The sequence below is a fragment of the Pelmatolapia mariae genome, linkage group LG7 (genome assembly GCF_036321145.2).
Source record: "Pelmatolapia mariae isolate MD_Pm_ZW linkage group LG7, Pm_UMD_F_2, whole genome shotgun sequence".
NCBI lineage: Eukaryota > Metazoa > Chordata > Actinopteri > Cichliformes > Cichlidae > Pelmatolapia > Pelmatolapia mariae.
Window position 1 is genome coordinate 1,063,361 of NC_086233.1, and position 19,373 is coordinate 1,082,733.

At 45.1% G+C, this 19,373-nt stretch overlaps 2 protein-coding genes across 4 annotated transcripts; one reads left to right on the plus strand and one right to left on the minus strand.

Moving 5' to 3' along the window:
- The first annotated feature begins 560 nt into the window (after positions 1–560).
- cd59b (CD59 molecule (CD59 blood group) b) lies at positions 561–11,051 on the plus strand. Of its 2 annotated transcripts, none has more exons than XM_063477508.1 (4): positions 561–685; positions 8,528–8,585; positions 10,094–10,195; positions 10,368–11,051. In XM_063477508.1, the coding sequence occupies exons 2-4, from the start codon at positions 8,540–8,542 to the stop codon at positions 10,565–10,567; spliced, it is 348 nt and encodes a 115-aa protein (XP_063333578.1). In that variant the 5' UTR covers positions 561–685; positions 8,528–8,539; the 3' UTR covers positions 10,568–11,051. The 2 variants fall into 2 exon arrangements, with proteins under 2 accessions (XP_063333578.1, XP_063333579.1); XM_063477509.1 differs by lacking the exon at positions 561–685 and adding an exon at positions 7,882–8,070.
- Positions 11,052–14,236: 3,185 nt separating this feature from the next.
- kcnj11l (potassium inwardly rectifying channel subfamily J member 11, like) lies at positions 14,237–19,092 on the minus strand. Of its 2 annotated transcripts, XM_063477496.1 has the most exons (6): positions 18,966–19,092; positions 17,838–18,000; positions 17,224–17,463; positions 16,883–17,152; positions 16,579–16,786; positions 14,237–15,570 (listed from the first exon to the last, which is right to left on the minus strand). In XM_063477496.1, the coding sequence occupies exons 2-6, from the start codon at positions 17,994–17,996 to the stop codon at positions 15,140–15,142; spliced, it is 1,308 nt and encodes a 435-aa protein (XP_063333566.1). In that variant the 5' UTR covers positions 17,997–18,000; positions 18,966–19,092; the 3' UTR covers positions 14,237–15,139. The 2 variants fall into 2 exon arrangements, with proteins under 2 accessions (XP_063333566.1, XP_063333565.1); XM_063477495.1 differs by having other exon boundaries at positions 16,579–17,152.
- Between the last annotated feature and the right edge of the window lie 281 nt (positions 19,093–19,373).

Sequence of the window (19,373 nt, forward strand, 5' to 3'; positions counted from 1 at the left end):
TCTAACTGAGTTAAATACTCATCTACGGAGCCCCGCAAGGGACATTGGAGGAAAAAAAATGAAGATGAACTTTTGCTCATCTTCATTTTTTTTCTCCAATGTCCCTTGCGGGGCTCCGTACTCATCTTATACTTCATAATAACATTTAATTAGCAGACGTTGGGTCTTATTGATGCCTGGGATGTTACATTTTCACATAGCTGGAGAAATGTTATACATTATTCGATATATTAGACGCTTTTTTAAATACTCAGCTTCCAGCTTTTAAAACAATGTTCCTAACACTGCAGGTGCTCCGTGATTATCATTGTTTGGATGAACTGATCAGATGATGACGTTAGCTTAAGTTTTCAGTAATTTGTTTAAAATAAATATTTATAAACTAGTAAAAAAGAGTAAATGAAGCAAAGACGACACACCTTCTTTATTTGTTTGTTTAAAGCCACAAAAATAAGGAAAAAATTTTTTTATGTTGTAATTACCCGGCACTACATTTCCCATAGTGCCGCGGGGGTGTGAACTGTTGGGAGTGGACTGACTGCATAATGATGTCATTTTACTCGCTGACGACCGTTTTGCTGCGGACAGATCTGTGTCACAAACGCTCGGCCAATTATCGGTGTGCGCACTCAGACAACTGCCACTACGTCACTGCAAGCTGCTGAAACGTCATCAGGATCTACAGGTGAGCTCCTGTTTGTGAGCATTTTACGTGAACTCAGTGTGTGTCTCCGTGTTTACATATCTTTGTGGGGACCAACAGTTCCGTCCCCACGAGCCGTCTTTCAGACTCAAACTGTAGTTTTAGTGTCGGGGTCAGAGTTCAAGCTGAGGGCCAGGCACTCGTTTTGGATGGTTGGGCAATCAGCTAGGGAAGGGTTGTGTCAAAGAGATGTCCTCACTAAGATATGAAAACGAGTGTGTGTGTGTGTCCCTGGTTTGTCGGTGAGCCACAGCTAACCTGTGCATCCTGCACTCAGCTGCAGCAGTTGAGTTGGTGCTCGTCGGTTTGCGCTGCAGGAAGTTTGCCAACATTAAAAACGAGATGAGGACATCACAGCTCCAGGAGCTGATTTCAAAATCAGGACATTACATGTGAGCTTTAAACGTGCAGTTTATCGGATGTCCCCGAACTCTCCTGACCTTTGAACCTCACTTCTCGGGTCACAGACGCACTGTCGAGCTGCACGCACACTGTGTGTTTAAACCCGCTGAGCTCACACCTGCTTACAGCGAGCAGTGACACACAAACCTGTTTCACTTCAGTCTGAAGCTCTGACTGACTTTGACAGTGAGAAGCTGTTAAACCTGAGCGCGTTATCACCATTGACTGTAGAAAACATGGACGACGCAACCCCGCCTCCTACCATTGTGCAAAAATGAAGCCAAAATACCCCGCTTGTGGAGGCTGCCATCTTGCAAATTTGGAGCCAGAGTCTGCGCAGTAGTGACTTGAGGTGGAGCGACTGTGTAACGCTCCCGCCCACACACCCGCTGGACGTGACCGCAAACACGCCCCTCTACACTTCTTACGTAGCCCGGCTGCTCGAGTTTTTTTGCTGGTTTACCGCGACTGACGACTCGTTTAATTAAGGTAAATACAACCATGTCACTGTTATAAAAAGACACACAGCTTATCATCTTATAGTTCTAAAATCACTTTGTTGTTAATTCGTTAGTTAGATTAGCCGCTAGCATAGCGATGCTACACACCTGCTACTCTTAATAGTCTTCAACACTTATGTTTTTTTTTTTATCCATTTTTAGACAGCGATGAGATCAGCTGCACACTCTACAGAGGCCCAGAGTTACTGTTAATATCAAAAATATAATGCTGTCCTTTGAGATTTTAACATAAGACTGTGAGTGTAATGGATCTAAAACTGTTTAAATCTTCAGAGCCCTCTACAGCCTGGTAACATGGAGACTTTAAAAACAGCAGCAGAACGTTTCAGTAGTGTAGTCTAATTTGTTCTTTTCATTTAATAATAGAGTCCATAGTATATCCACAGCTACATTCACCCTGGAGAGAAACTAGTGAGGGAGACCATCAGGACCAAGCTGGGTTTCCTGGGTCCAGCGGTTTGGAGAAACTTCTTCCCTTTCTTTCATCACAGCTGTCCTGTGCCAGATGTTCTGTTGACCCGCTGTAAGAGGCATCATTTAAGAAACAACAGGAAGACTGAAGCTCATCGCATTGATCAAGCAGGACTCATGATGTTCACCAGCAGCTCCCTCACAGGGAAATCTTCAGCACTCCTCTGTAGGCCCGATCCAGGAGATGGATAAACCCAGCATTTCATGAACACTGTGATGGAGACCTTTGGTTTGTGTAATGTTATAAATACTCAGATACTCCCCAGAGGCTCCGGACTTTTCCATAAAGATATTATATTCAGTCCTGTAGAAAGTTATATATTTAAAAATATGTGATCCTCTCTGGTTACTCTGGTATGAATAACTCTGAATCACTTTATGGTAAATAACACACCATCTGCAAAAAACTGTGAAAGAATTCCAGATGACAGGTTTGTAGTTCAACATACAAGTGACGACCTTTGACCTTCATCAGGTTTTATTTAATTGTGTTAGAGAAAATCTCTCATGCTCTTCATGCAGCTGAGTACATCAAGTGTTTAAAACGGAAGCTGTGCAGGTCTGAGATCAGCAGCTTTGTGAAACACCAAACTGAGGTCCTGTTAATGCTGATATATAGTGACACAGTTACATGAGTGATTAATCCTTTTGTTTTTTTGTCTTTAACTTTATCAATAAAGCTGCAGCTTTCACTACAGCACGTGTGGTACTTTAACCTTTGCACTGTTTTCATCAGTTCATTTTGCAGTTAACATGTGAACATGTTGGATGATCTGTCTGCTGTCACTGGGTGGTGCTGAGGTCTGAATCTGAGGGCAGCTCCTGTAATCACAAACAGAACAGAACCATCAAACTCAGATATAAATTTTATCCCTCAAAATTGAAATAAAGCTGATTCTTCTGTCCTCACACACTCAGGATCTGAAGTTCTTCTCTTACATTTTTTCAGTATTACAGTACACTACAGTACTTTAATCCATAGTTCCTGATTAATGAGGAGTTACTAAAGTACAAGCTTTTAAAAAAGATGTTACTGTCTTTACAGATGTGGAGACTGAAAACATGCTGTTGTTTGCACATCTTTAATACTCAGCTCTGCACAGGAGCTGCAGCAGCGTGCAGCCTGTTGCTTTTACAGTATAATACTTGTAATAAAAGTACAGTAACAGTAATTAGTGACTGAGTAGCCCGGGGCGTTTCTCTTGATTTCTTTAATAAACTCATTCACCTGCACAGATTAGCTAAACGAACCCTGACAGCCGAGTGCTCATTTTAGCTAGCTAGGTCTCAGGAGCTAGCTAAGGACGGTAGTTACAGAGTAGCTTACAAACACGTTTAACTTACCGAAAAAGTGCAGCGGGGCCTCGGGTCCTTCTGTCGGGTAGTCCAGTTTACTGAAGAACACCTCAGGCTGTCAGGTTAAAACAGTCGGTCGTGTTTTTGTAGCGTAAACGCTGGGCGTCCTCTCAGAGCCTACACTCTCTCCCGAACAGAGATACGCAAGTTTCTCCGTGACTGCAGCTGCCAGTCAAAGCTGTTATGATGACGTTTCACCCCAATTTAACATCACCGCGGTAGGAATTAGAATCAAACTTATGGGAAAGGAGACCCCTTGGACATCAATCAGCGTGATGAGAACTATTGATAACAAAAGAAAGAATCTTTGGAAAAAAATTATCTGAGGAGAATTAATTTATCTTAGTCTGACCCCAGTCCCATCCGCTAACATGGAGGAGGCGGGGTTTATGACCTATACTGCAGCCAGACACCAGGGGGCGATAGAGACGTTCTGGCTTCATTTTTGGGGAGCTTTCGCGTCGTCCATGTTTTCTACAGTCGATGGTTATCACAAACGGCTCTTCTTCGCTTGCTGAGTTTCTTCGTTTGTCTCTGGGAGCTTCTGTTTTGGGGTTTTAAGACTTGTGGTCGAGCGCCTTAAACCAGTGGATTTTACACAGTCGTGTGTGTGTGTGTGTGATAGGTTTAAGCATTCTAAATTAAATTCAGTGTTCATATTTTTCCACATTTCCTGACTTTGTTTTTATTAGTCTCCATTTGAACAGGTGCAGCTTTCACCTGTTTTATTGCTCCTGATAGACGATGTTCTTTATTCTACAGTTAAACACGTCAGGCTTAAAGACCGAAGCATAATCCACAGATATGTGCTGTATAGATCGATAGAGACTGACTACAGGACGTGACACAAAAGCATCTTTGTTCTCTGTGAAAGAAAGAACAACTACAGAGACTTCCATCTTTAATATACAGCACACAGCAGGAGGTGAAGGGTCAGAGGTCAGAGCACTGAAGCTGTACTGAAGCAGAGTTTCCGTCCTGGATTTTTTTGAAGTATTTCTCCGTCTCCTGGAAACGGTGAAAGCAGCTTTCCTGCCGAGCTGTCCGGCCGCTCCCAGGCGGGCAGGAAGCGACCGGACGCTGCCAGCGCTTCCACGTCAGAGGAGCCAGAGCCGCTGCTGTCAGCCAGTCAGAGAGCGACTGGACGCCGGCTCACTGTGACGTCTTTGTCAGCGAGTGAAGCGCGCTTTGTCTGCAGACTCGTGAGCAGCGTCTGCAGCTGCTGACATCACCTGCAGTCAGAAGCTAAATGTAGACTGTACTTAAACGATGGACGCCTGACACCACTGCAGGTATTTATGGCGCAGATTCCTGGGAATCTGCCAGATTCTGGAAATCCAAGACGCAAAGTCCTGGGAGCGCCGCTTTTCTTCAGCCGCAGCTCGATGCACGACTCTGACCTCTGCTGGAAACACTGGCGTGGACGCTGTTGTGGAAGGCAGCTCGCGGAGGGTTGGGGGTCATGACACACGGCGCCGGTGCTGCTCACAGAGGGGCGACTGTGCCACGTCCAGCTGCCGCCTGAAGCTGCACACACGCCTTTGTCCAAACACTCATTTTCACTGAGGTCACTCGAAGCTGCCAGCCGAGGATTGGTGTGAAACACACAGCGCAGGACTAAAGATGGGCACCCACACCATAATGGAGCCTCTGTGTCTCCTCCAGGCCCAGCCAAGAGGACTCGCTCTGTTCTGTGAAGTAAAGATTGAGCACATAGAGTAAACTGATCACACTCCTGTAACCTCTGACCCCTTTCAGGCTGTCAAACAGACATCAGAAACCGGACTTTCTCTCTGACTAAGGTATCCCAGGGCTCTAGACTAACTTTTTGATATGGGCGCACCGGTGCGCCTAACTTTAAAAATTTAGGTGCACCGGCACAAAAGTTAGGCGCACTCAAATTTTTCAACCGCATTACTTAACACCGCAGTTTTACATGTGCACTTTCTTTGGGGGGGAAGTCCATACAGACAGTATTCATTTCTAAATTATTAACTAACAAACTTGTGCTTAAAGTGCTTTGTCAATATTGTAGAAAATGTTAAACTTAATCATCATCTCGGCTCCTCTGACGACCTGTTTGCTGCTGCCTGCTGCTGAAAGGCAGTGGGGAGAGGGGACACTTGGGCAGTGCATTTATTGCAGCATATAATGTGTTTCCTGGATACACTGCTGCTTTTTCAGCATTCAGAGATTGATGGCACCGTGTCAGAGCTGGCTATGAATTTCAGACGGATCAGGCCTTAACTTAACACAAAAGTTATCAATAGTTCTTTTCATCTTTTCTTATTACCCACAGCTACATCCACTTCTGTCGGGCCTAGGCTGCTCACTAGGGCTGGGTATCATCACTGATTTCTATAATCCATTCGATTCCGGTTCTCAAAGTCCTGATTCGATTCGATTTAGCCTCAGACAGTCAGAAATATTATAATTCTGATCATTTATCAGCACTGATACATGTGAGACTTCATCAGAATTGTGAACATCACAGCAGATGCCTTTGTGTCAAAGTAACTGAGAATAAAACAGAAAAATATGAAGGAGATTTTCCTGGTCTGGCTTTTTATAGCAGATAACCTTAAAAATATTCTGCAATTTTGCATAATTTTAAAAAGTTTAAATTTCTTCAGTATTGAACAACAGAAATTAGGCTTTCTTGTCCGAGGTCATTTAAGTGAAAAAAGAAAAAGACAGCGCTGTAAACAACGGTAGACTGGTGGGTAATAAGCGAATGAATAATGCAGAAAACAGAGATTTGAGACGGGAAACTGTTCTTGAAGTACAGAGAGAGAGAGAGAGAGAGAGCTGTGCATGAAGTGTGATTTTTATCGTGATGGAAGCAAAACAGCAAAACTCATGACGACATTGATCAAATATGAAGCGTAGTTTGCTGCTTCTTTTGCTGCAGCTCAGAATCAGCGCAAAAAAGACGGAAACAGCGCGGACCCGACGCATCAGAATCGCTGAGCTCCGACAGCGTGTCCGTCTGCGGGCCGTGGGGTGAGAAAGCCGAGAAAGACAAAGCTGATTCTGATGCGTCGGGTCCGCTCTGTGTTTACGTCTTTGTGTGGAATCCGTTAATGAATCGATATCGCTTTATTCAAGCTACTCCTCTCTCTTCCACCTGCACTTTCAACTGGACCACGGCCAATCAGAGAGGTCCCGCCCCTGACTATCTCTGACTGGTTTAGTCCACTATAGGGCCTAATGTGTGTCTGTTGTTGACCACACAGAGAGTTGCAGAGATTTTTTTTTTTTGTTACCCGAACAGTTGGTTGCACCTGTGCGACCAAATTTTTTTTTTTTAGTCGCACCACTGAAAAATTTGGTCACACTCTAGAGCCCTGTATCCTGTGTAAAAGTGGCAGCCATGTTTCTGTCACGTCTCTATTGTGACGTCAGACCGGCGCACAGGAACTTTATTTTGGGCCCTTTCACTTACTTCCTGGTCTTCTGGAGTGAAACGGACGCAGACCTGGATGCTGGGAACGTCTGTCATTCCGACGGCCTCCCGCCACGTCCACGTGACCTTCGGTTGTTGTTCCGGGTTCTCCTGGCGGTGACTCTGTGTGTGTATGAACAAATCTGAGCATGAAACACCTGAACACACGTTTCACACTCAAATCCACCTGAGTTTGTTCACATTTACAGTCTGTGACGTGAACAGCCGCCCGGCCGCGTCTTTAAAAATAAAACTAGATCACATGATCCTTCACCTCTTTTCTTCTTTCTCTTTTAGTCAGCGCTTTGATTTTTTCATCTCAGTCACTTTTTAAAAATCTATTTATTCATTTATCCTTTTGTCCTGTGGAAACACTTTGGAGAGCCTCTTCTGGCTTCAGATGCCGTTGTTTCCTTTTCTTGCCTGCAGGTTTCTCTCTCACCTCATCATCACTGCTTCCTCTGCTTCACCTGTTCACAGAGAGGAAGGGGCGGGGCTGAGTGCAGGCAGCACAAAGCTGCTGGTTCCCAGTGACTCTGATTTACAAACACACACGTTCCATAAATTCATTATTATATTGAATAAACTCATTTTTCTGTTTGCACGTAAACATTAGTAAACGAGGCCCAGTGTGCAGTTCGTCGAGGACCTCTCCGCTGAGTCCAAACCATCGTTAAAGAGTGTTAAACACTGATTGGCTCCCTCAGACGTGCTTCCTGACTCTCCTGCATCTCATCTTTTTATCGCCTGAGCTCGATCTGTCTCGTTCTTTGCTTCCACACTTTTTAAAAGCTGTCCTGTGTCGGGGTGCTCGCAGGGTTAAAGAGCACAGGGTTGAAAAGCGGCCTTGTGATAAAGGTTAGGATGTCGTGACTCGGTCGGCGCGAGCCTCTGGTGCCTCCGAGGCGTCTGCAGCTACAAACAGACTCACATGCCAAACCAACGCCGCTTCCTCCCACGGCCCGGCGAGGAGGATGGGCTGTAGACGGAGTGACTGCGGCTCACACGGGGATCCATTAGAATCCATTTGAATCATCGCTCTCACTTCCTGCTCGCTGACTGGAGACGTGAAGGTCGTGTAATTTGAAGCCGTCGTCTCCTGCAGCATCGTGACTCTGTAGGCTGACAGAGGGAGCACTGCGACCTGACAGATCTCAGGGTGAAGCTTTCAGGTTACACTTGACCTACCTTTGACCTTTGTGCTTTCTACTTTTGCTTTCAGTGTGACTCAGTTCAGGCCACGATAGGTGCTTCACAGGGTTTAGGGGAAGATGATGAGCCGTCCGGGTGTGACTCGTCCACAGTTTGGGTGAAGCTTTCAAGATTCAGCAGAGGAGGACGCTTCAGACATCTTTGGATGAAATAAAAGCAGAAGGAGCGCCTGTGGTGCTCTCAGATGTTTGCAGGTTATAACACAGGAGTAATTTAGATTTCACTGGGGGGGCGGCGTACACACATCCATAATGAGACTCAGAGGGAGGCGGAGGCTGGTGGCTGTCGGAGGGGGGAGGAGGCAGACAGTGAGTCTTTGTGGTCCGCTGGACAAAGAGCGTTTCTCAGTTTGGGTTGGCGGAGGAACAGATCGGACTCGGGCGCCGCTTTGACTTCAGCTCTGCTTCTCGTTTGCAGGGAGAAGACGACATGAAGCTGCTGCTGCTGCTGCTCTGCTTCGGGACGCTTCACGTGGGTGAGTCAGAGTTCCTCCTCGTCATAAACCAGCCAGAAGGATTCATACCAATTAGAAAGAGTGTGAACCCATGATCGCTGTAAGACACCTGCTGATCCATTTAGAGGCTGATGGTCACTTCCTGCTGTAAATGATTAAAGTAAAAACTTGAATTCTGCTTTTCCATATTTCAAATAGTTTTTCTTTAACTAGATTTAATCGTTTTTACCAGAGGAGAAAAAGTCAATACTGGACCTAAATATGTCGGCTGAGCCGGTGTTGATCCTGTGTTTGGTCTCATGTGGAGAATAAATTACAATGTTCTGCTGTGAATATGAAAACAGCTTCAGAGGTTTCTTTAAATAATAAAGGGGGTAAAGGTGTGCTTCACGTGTCTCAGAAATACAGAAAACTGTTGTTGTGTTTGATCATTCTGGACAAAGCTCTGAGCTACAGGCCGACAGCGTGAGCTGGAATAACGGCAGCCTGTGACCGTGTCGCCCACAGGACGAGCGCTGCCAGAATAAATGGTTTTATTTTCAGTCTGACAGCCCGGCTGCAGGGTTGGTAATATTTCAGTGTTGTGTATCTGTGTATGCAGATGATCTCATGCTCCATAGAGCTAGCAGTGCCAGCCTCACATCTGTCCTGCTTATGCTGTGGAACGTGACGTGAGATATGGCGCCCGTAAGGACCGTAAGAACCAATGAGGATGAACGTCAAAGACTTCCAGAGCTGAGAGATAATAACGTTCCTGTGTGTGATGTGGTCAGAGATAATGAACGTTTTATTAAAGATCAATGACAGAGTGAACATCCACATCCTTCAGGGCTCCTGTGTACGGCACGCCTGAGGACAGATTACAGCGTGTTTACAGAAACTTCACGTAGCTACACGTCATCAGGGTGTCGAGGTTGGTTTTGGTGTATTTTTGAAATTGTTCAGTTTTGTGAGTCTGGAATGAGTAAAGATCGATTTTAAGGACATTTCGGCTCTGAGAGCTCAGACTCGTGGATTCAGGTACTTGGTGGAGGTGCTCAGCCCGTCGTGGTGCTACCACACCTCCACATAGGCAGGGCAGTAGATCGCTTCGCCATCAGTCAGAGGTGTTACAGACTGTGGAGGTGGCACAGACCGAGTCCACAACACTATAAACTCTTAACCATAAAAACACACTGACTGGACCTTTCTCTCACACTTATGTCCAAACACACTTCTAGGAGCCGCCCCCTGCTGGACATTAGAAGTAATGCAGGTTTCAGGCTTCACTTTTCAGACCTAGAAGCTTTGTCCATCTTTATATACAGTCTGTGGGATTTTCTCTCTTTGGAAACCAGGAGAATTTTTTAGGGGAATTTTTCAGCTTTTTGTCAGAATTTCACTCAAATTTGTATATTTGTGTATTTATTCAGTATATTGAATATATAATTAATGAATTGGTCAATAAATAGGTAGTAAGAACATGAAAACCTGACGTTTTGTTTCCAAAATGATAAATCTCGCTCCTCCTTCTCCTTGTTCTCCTTCAGGTTCTGGACTTCGCTGCTATAAGTGCCAGGATTACACCGGACGCTGCCAGAACGTCCAGGAGTGCACGTATGAGGACTCGTGCATCTCTCTGAGTGAGAGAGGTCAGTTTAACCCAGAGTCGATCAAGGAGAATCGTTCCACTTCCTGTTAGCTTTTGATGCTTTAACTTTGATGCTAAATCTTTAAAATGCAGGACGCACTTTTCTTTTCAGCTCCACTCAGAATTTTCTCTGTCAGCCAATCAGTTTTCTGTGTGTGCGTTTGGTTTTCCAGGTGGGAAGACCATCCGTCAGTGCATCAGGTACACAGACTGCGATAACTCCCGCCTCAGCCAGATGTTCCCGGCCATCTCCGCCTTCACGTACCGATGCTGCAGCAGCAACCTGTGCAATTCCGGCACCGCCTCCACCACGGTCACGCCCCTGGTGGCTCTGCTGGGGTCTCTGCTGAGTCTCTGGTGGTGCTGGATGTGAAGCAGCATGTCAGTGTTTCAACCACAGACTGTATAAAGAAGATGGATGTCTGAACAGCTAAAGTCCTTCAACCTGCTCTTTCTAATGACCAGCAGGGGGCGCCTCCTCTGGTCTGGAGAAAATGAGCGTCCTGCTCAGCTGTTCTCAGCTCAGTAAACTCTTTAATGGTCTCTGTCGCAGGTTCAGGTCTAAAACTTTGTAAAATAAAACATGAAGTTGGTCCCGTTAGAGTCACAGAGGAGCAGAAGGAGTTACTGTCATATGGCTGAACCATCACAAACAGGCCCTCACTAACCAGCAGGTGATGTCACTCCAGCGACATCCATCTTTTCTATACAGCCTATGATTTCAGATTCATTACCGATGTCTTTCAAAGCTAACACGAACTAAAGCAAATGTAAAGAAATAAAAACTTTTTCACCTTGTTAGCTGATTTTTCACTTCTTATTCTGCAATTTTAACAATAAATAAGAGAGAAAAAATATTTTAACTGTGTTGCTTCTTTTTATTTAAAGAACACCTAAACATCTCAACAAAAACACATAGATTAATCTAGGCGTGGGTGGTATAAACAATATACAGTAGAAACAATATAAATTTGGCCAACGGTAGAGATTTTGACTACCGCTCTACCGCGATAGCGCATGTTGATGGTGTCATCAAGCTGCGCCTGTTTTGGTCGAAAGCATTGCAGCAGCTGCAAACAGCATCATCTGCAAATTATGCCGGGCGATAGTAATAGCAAAGAGACGAAGCACTTTTGGAAGATGGGGAAAGCCAAAAACTGTGCTTCCTCCACTTCCGTGCCATTGATTCATTAATGCTGAATTCCCTAACAGCTGCTCTATTCCCATGTTGTTGCAGTATATTAATGACTAACCTCGTATTGTGGATGGATTATCTCAGTTGTTCTCCTGACTGAAGTTTGGTCCGTTTACAGCATCCTGCCATGCGATTGCATTTGTCTCTAACCATCAGGAACCCTCACGTTAACTTTTATCGAGTGGAAAAAAGTTAGCGTTCATCCTCCAGCTTCACTGTTTATGCTAACATAGCTGTGTCGCTAGCGATCACGTAGCACATCATTATATACCAGCTAGCCCAACTTCAGTAACCCTACAAACGTCACTGCTGTTTAGTTTTCTGTCTTCATTTATGTTGGAAGTGGTAGCAGAGCTGTACGTTTGAATGTTTCAGAAATCTCTCAGTCAGAACATGCTATATCATGTTTAGGTGGAAGCTAGCGAGCTAACTTCCTGCTAACTTCTAACGCCGTTGAATTTAATAATTTCTGTTTTCATGGATGTTTGGATGTTAAACTTAATTGTTACACCTGGTAAAGCAGCAACGCTGATGATTTTATTACAGATGAAATAATTTAGACAGTTTTTAACTCTCAGTGATGCCGCAGTGTTCGTTTGACTTTGGGACCTGAACCTGACGGAGTTTAGGACCCAGATTACTCCGTGAGGCTCCTGACTACGGCAGCCGTAATGCTTCCGACAATCCATCAAGCGGTGCGGCTTCGTAGCTTAGCAAAGTCGTACTAAAACGACTTTGGTAAACGCGCCGTTTGACACATAAAATCAGTTCGAGGTCAGTAAGCACAACCATTCATACATGAGACGCACTGATGATTTTTGAGAAAATTAAAGGATTTTAAGTGCACCTTATAGTGAGTAAAATACGTTATACAGAAGAAAAGAATATATCGTGATATATATCGTTACCACACATGCTTCAAATTATACTGTGATATGGATTTTAGGCCATATCGCCCAGCCCTAGATTCATCCGCCGGTTACATAGTCCCTCTGTGGAGTGAGATTATTCTCAGCTGCGTATGACATGATCCACAAGCATAAACTCAGATTTATAGATGTGCGCTGCACTGGGGGTGACTTCAAACACAGCATTCAAACTGCATTTCAGAATAACTTTTGATAACGATGACCAGCTGTTTATTAGTCATCGAGCTTATATAAACAGTATCTCACAAAGGTGAGTACACACCTCACATTTTTGTAAATATTTTGGTTTATCTTTTCATGGGACAACACTGAAGATATGACACTTTGATACAATGTAAAGTGGTCAGTGTGCAGCTTGTATAACGGTGTAAATTTGCTGTCAGCTCAAAATAACTCAACACACAGCCATTAATGTCTAAGCCACTGTATGCTAAATCGCTTCAGTTCTGACTACTTTCCCTCAAACAGTCAACTACACGTCTCCAGTCCATTGTCATTGCTGTATATCCTGCTGGTGTGGATCAGTGAATCCATGTCTCATTCACTCTTGGCATACAGCTTGATGTCATCCATGTACAGGAGGTGGCTGATGACTGCGTCACTCCGTAGTCGGTATCCGTAGCCAGTCTTGTCAATCATCTCACTGAGGGGGTTCAGGCCTATGCAGAACAGCAGTGGGGACAGAGCATCTCCTAGAGCTGCACTTGATGCTGACTTGTGCTATGGGCATGAAGTTGGCCTCTAGTGTTGTCCACCACATCCCCATTCAGTTCCTGGTGAAGGCTCTTAGGGTCCTGTTGATCTTGTACAGGTCTAGGCATTCCAGTATCCAGGTGTGGGGCATGGAGTCATGGGCCTTCTTGTAATCACTCCAGGCAGTGCACAGGTTGGTCAGCCTGGTCTTGCAGTCTTGGGTGAGTGCTCTCTCTACCAGTAGTTGATGATTCGCTCCAGTGGTATTCCTGCCAATTCCTTTCTGTGCCCCACTCGTGTATTGACCCATGTGCCTGTTCATCTTAGCCGCTATGATGCCTGACAGGAGCTTCCACCTGGTCCTGAGGCAGGTTATTGGTCGGTAATTGGATGGGACCGGTTCCTTCTCGGGGGCCTTGGGGATCAGGGCTGTCTGCCGTTCAGTTAGCCATTCTGGGTGGGGAGGTTGCTGTGGTCTGCTCTTAGATCCAGTAGCCACTGAGCATTGCTGTTATGGGTTGCGTCCTTCTCCCATACGCTCTTGCAGTACTGCTCTGTCTCCAGCCTTGGTGGTGCTGTTCTCATGTTGGCCCCAAAGACTCACAGCCAAGGCTTCATTCTAAGCCAAGGCTGTGAGTCTTTGCTTTGCACTTTCCAAGGCCTCAGGTCTGGGCAGCTTGCTGAGCCTTTCTCCAAATTCAATAGTTGGCTAATGTTCCTCTGTGCTACCTTGATCTTGGAGTCTAGTCTCCTTCTCCATGGAGGGCACTGCTCCTTGTGGCGGTTCATCTTATAGCCAAGCATCTCACTGATCACTTCTGTTGTGGAGTAGATCATATATATATATGTATATATGTATATTCATGTGAGGGTCGGAGCACAAATATGTGAGTGCCTACAAATCACTTTGTTTGTAAGTATTAAATGAATAATTTCACTTCATACTCTGAATCTTCCATCATGCATTGGGTGTGCTGATGTCTCACTGGTCTGTTGCACCATCTAGTGTTACAGACTGGTATTACACTAACTGAAAGCCCAGCTCAACATGAGCTTCAGATCTTTTCATTCTGAGACAAAAACGGTTATTTCTTCACAGGAAGGATTCAACCTGAAATCTGCCCTGAAATCCTTTCAAAATAAAGCTTGATCTGCACTTCAAATCCAGCTGGTGGGTCACAGACAGCACAAAAAAGCCTGACAAAAAGGATGATAAAAAACACAGATTTATTAAACATCACAGATACTGAAATACATATCCAAGTCCTACAGAAGTGTTCTAATGGAGCAGGAGATATGCTACAAACCTCAGTACTCACTGGAGTGTCTTTGTCTACAGTATACAGCAGCGGTCCCCAACCTTTTTTGCGCCACGGACGGGTTTATGCCCGACAATATTTTCCCGGACTGGCCTTTAAGGTGTCGCGGATAAATACAACAAAATAAAACTAGTACCGGTACCGAAAAAAAGAAGATTTATTCATAACACACGTGAAAAGACCCAGGAAAACCGAGTTAACGATAAAAACGATAACAAAATAACGCTGAAAACCGATAAAAACCCTGAAAACCATACATTTCACACCTGAGCCTCAACTCTCGCGGCCCGGTACCAAACGACTCACGGACCGGTACCGGTCCGAGGCCCGGGGGTTGGAGACCGCTGGTATACAGTACCTACATACACACAGGGCTTAATGTGACTGTTAAATCATTTAGAACTAAAGGAGGAGACAACCACGAGGAAATGAAAGGAGACAAGTGTGCCCTAAAATCTCAGCAGGTTCAAGTCTATTAAAATAGTCAGTATGAACACAATAGATAAACAAAAAAACATGTTGTGGTCAGTTTCCTGTCTCTGTTGTCATAAATTCAATAGTTTAGCTGAGTATGCGGTAAACGTATATTTATAATGAGTATTATCACTAACAGGAGCTTCGACAGCATGAGTTCCATCTATAACGTTCAGTGTTTTTAAAATAATGGTCATTTCTGTCTTCTACACAAATATGTATTGTTTTCCAGCTCTGAGAAACCTTTGTGCATTGCATTGTGGGAGATCAGCATCCTTTAACAGGCACATGAGTGCAGTGCAGTTCACCTGGGTGTACAGCAGTGGGCGCTGTTTTCAGTCGCTCAGCTCTCCGAGCGCGTCCTCTTCGATCTGCCGTCCGATCACCTCCAGCTGGACCATCTTTTTCTGTCCCTTCTGCTCCACCTCCTTCTCTCCTTTCTCTGATTGGGCGTACCAGGGCTGAGGGGCGGAGCTGTCATAGGCCCGCCCTCCTCTGCGGAAGCCCCCTCTGCCGGCTCGGACCAGCCCCCATCCCTGCAGCTGGACGTCGGACCCTCCTTCCTGGACTCCTCTGGTCTGGTCGAGCTCCTTGGCGCTGAGCGACGACATCCGGACGGGAACCGTGTTTCCGAACTTGGAGTAGTCGACGCAGTACCTGCCGTCCTCCTCCGTGATGATGGAGACGAAGCGCCTCCCCCACAGGATCTCCTCGGGTATGTATGAGGTCCGAGCCTGCATGCTGATCCCCGTCGTCTCCACCACACCTAAAAGAAGAAACAGAGGGCACATGCAGACATAAGGTTAAAGGTCAAACACCTCCAGAAGTTTTATTCATTCAGTGTCACTTTACAGCTGCAGGCGCCTTCAGGACTCTTTACAAAGTTCAATCCAAATCACAACAACAGGATATTTCTAACTTTACAGATGTTGCACAAATGGAAGAAAGCAGTCTTACATATTTGTTTAATATGTGCGTTGAAGGACATGTCCTGGTCAAAAATGACTCCAAGGTTCCTCACAGCATTACTGGAGGCCAAGGTAATGCCATCCAGAGTAAGAATCTGGTTAGATACCATATTTCTAAGATTTTCAGGGCCGAGTACAATAACCTCAGTTTGATCTGAATTAAGAAGCAGAAAGTTAGCGGCCATCCAGATCTCTAAATGTATGCTATGTCTTCTAATGATACTGCCTAAGGGAAGCATGTATAATGTAAACAGAATTGGTCCTAGCACTGAACCCTGTGGAACTCCATAATTAACCTCAGTGTGTGAAGAGGACTCTCCATTTACATGAACAGATTGGAGTCTATTAGATAGATATGATACAAACCACTGCAGTGCAGTACCTGTAATACCTACAGCGTGCTCTAATCGCTCTAATAGGATATTATGGTCAACAGTATCAAACGCTGCACTGAGGTCTAGCAGGACAAGCACAGAGATGAGTCCACTGTCAGAGGCCATAAGAAGATCATTTGTAACCTTCACTAAAGCTGTTTCTGTGCTGTGATGAGCTCTGAAACCTGACTGAAACTAACGAGTCATCTGCTTTAGGCTACGTGTTTGAGAATTATACCACAGAGTCAGGTACTTCTGATTTAAGTCTATTTTTCACCGGAGCTACAGTATCCAGAGTCGTACGTAGTGAGGAGGTAAAATTATTAACAAGAGGATCGACCTCTGTTGGAGCAGCGTTCAGGTAGCTGCTCTGTGTTGGCAGTGAAGATGACAACAGTGGGTGGATTATATAAAGGAAGGTAAAGATCTCACCTTCCAGGATGACGATGATCTCCAGGTCCTCGGAGGCCAGTGACTGGGCAGACAGCTCGTAGAGAGGACTCCCTCGCTCCATGGTGTGGCTGATGATCAGAGGAGACACCAGGAAGATGCCGTTACTCCTCAGAGGGTTCTCCACCTGGATGTCCAGCTGGCACACCGGGATCACCTCGCCTTCTGACGTCACCGTCCGCCGGATCACCTGAAGAGAAGATTTCAGTTTTGTGTCTGTATCTTCAGGATTGGTTTGCATTACTGTGGGGCTGTTTTGTTTTGTATGTGTGAAGTTGTAGGTCACCTGCAGCTGGACGGTGGCTGAGATGATCATGCTTTTCCTCAGATCTCCGACTCTGAACATGAAAGTCGGGCGGCCATTTCGAGGAGCGATGACGGCGTTTTTGGAGAAGATGAGTGTTTCTGCTCGCCGGTTGGCCTGCGCTGTCTTCATGAACACGCAGCCGAGCATCACAGCGTTGATGATCAGCCCCAAAATGTTCTGAATGATCAACACGGTGATGGCCAGCGGACACTCCTCCGTCACCATCCTGCCGCCAAAACCGATGGTCACCTAGATGGGAAGCATCCAGGATTACCACAAGACAGATGTCTACACCCATATCAGCAGGAAGCAAGTCTCACCTGGACTTCAATGGAGAAGAGGAAGGCAGAGGTGAAGGAGTGGATGGCGGTGACGCAGGGGACTGGGCCCGGCTCGCCATTGGGGTCGCGGGGCTCCAGGTCTCCATGAGCGAAGGCGAGGAGCCACCAGATCATAGCAAAGAGCATCCAGGAGCAGAGGAAGGCGGAGGTGAAGATGAGGAGGGAGTGCTGCCACTTCAGGTCCACCATGGTGGTGAAAACGTCCTGCAGGAAGCGACCCTGAACCACACCACAAAGCCTCCCGTCAGCAAACCCAACCCAAAAGACCGTGGAGTACGTCCTCTCTCTTTTTTCCTTGTTCTACCCCCGGACCTTTTCTTCCCATCGCCCATAACAACATTTAACTTATTCTGGATTCTGGCTTATCAAAGTAAAAGGATGTTTAACAGATAAACAAACGCAGTGGAGCTCCCAGACGCTCCGCCCTCGATCCTCTTTAGCTTTTTATCTACATGCTCACACAGAACAGGAAAACAGAAAATTCCTGCATCTGATCGTCAGTCTGAACAATCTGAAGCTTTCACTGCATGCTGAACCGCATCATAACTTAGAACCAAAAACTCTGCGGAGACTCCAAACACTCGCTGCTCTACCTGTTCCCTGATGTTCTTGTGAGCCACGTTACAGGATCCGGTCTTGGTGATGAAGCGGGCTCTCTGAGACCTCGAACGGCTGCGGTTTGGCTGGTTCTGGTCCTCCGCCAGCCGGGTCAGCAGGAAGCCGTCCGGCAGGAGGCCCTTCCTGGCCAACATGACGCTGCGCACATGAAAAATACAACTTAAACATAAATACAGCTGACGAAAGGTTTGTCATCAACACCAAGAAAACAGCAGATTTACAGCATATAATTATTTAAATGATGATTTCACAAATACAGTGAAAGAAATTTGTCAATAATCTTCTGAACTTTGGACTTTTGGTGAGTAAGCCGTTTGAAGGAGATTCTCTACTTTCTCTTACTGATGAGACGAGACACTCGATTCATCTCTGATATCTTAAATATATTTGAATTAAACGTAAACAAACAACAGAACAGTAACATAATAATAACATAAAAACAAAAAAGATTAAAAAAAAGCTCTGAATAGTAAAACAACTCAATTAAATAACAAAATAAAACAATAAAAAAAACTGCAAACACGTGCATGTACCTGCACGTGAGCCATTTTTATGTTATATCTTTATTATATAACTGTAATATTATTATTTCCTCTTTATTTTGTTAATACAATGAATACGTAAATATAAACAACAATAATTTATCACAGTTCAAAAATAATCAGTTAAAACGAATTTAAAAACTCTGCTTCAGGTTGACTGTACCTGCTATCATTCTGTAACATATTATATTATATTATATTATATTATATTATATTATCATAGACAATGCTGGGACCTGTTTTAAGTTGACTGGTGATGTATGTGAGAGCCTGGAGGACGTGACCTCTGCTCTCCCATGTTTACTGTCGATGCAAAAAGGCGGAAATGACGACAGTTATTTGTCCAAAACAGTCCTACAGGTGTGTGCAGGTGACATCATTTCCACGGTGGTCATAAAAAAGAATCTAACTCCATATTAACAGAAACCAACACGAGCATCAGCATCCTTCTTTACGTCCTCGCGTTTGTTGGTTCCTATCACCATAACGACACGCGCATCTCTCTGCAAGTGACACTGATGACCGCACAGATAAAACCCGCTTAGAGTCACGTGACGTTACCTGGGCGGGAGTGAGCTGATGGAGTTGAATAAAGGTGGTGTTCCTGAGCGGGGTGCCTTAAACCGACGGGAACAGCAGCACGGACAACATCATTCAGCCACCAGGATGTCCACAGCACCACCCGAGCCTCGACCTGAGTCAGGTTAGAACACGATACAGGTGAGGTTCCGGTCTGGACTTTCAAAATAAAATAGCAACGGTGCCGTTTATGTTTTTGGTCATTAAAGAACAAAGTAGACCATGCGCTATAACAGACTGAGCATAATATCGATTGGACTCAATTACAGGTTGATCATATAGTTAATTAATAATTCAGTGCAACGGGAAATTGCAAAAATGTTCACGTAACGAATGAGAGGACTTTAATTATGAAAGTGCATTTCCGATGTTGGGTGTGGCGAATGTGAT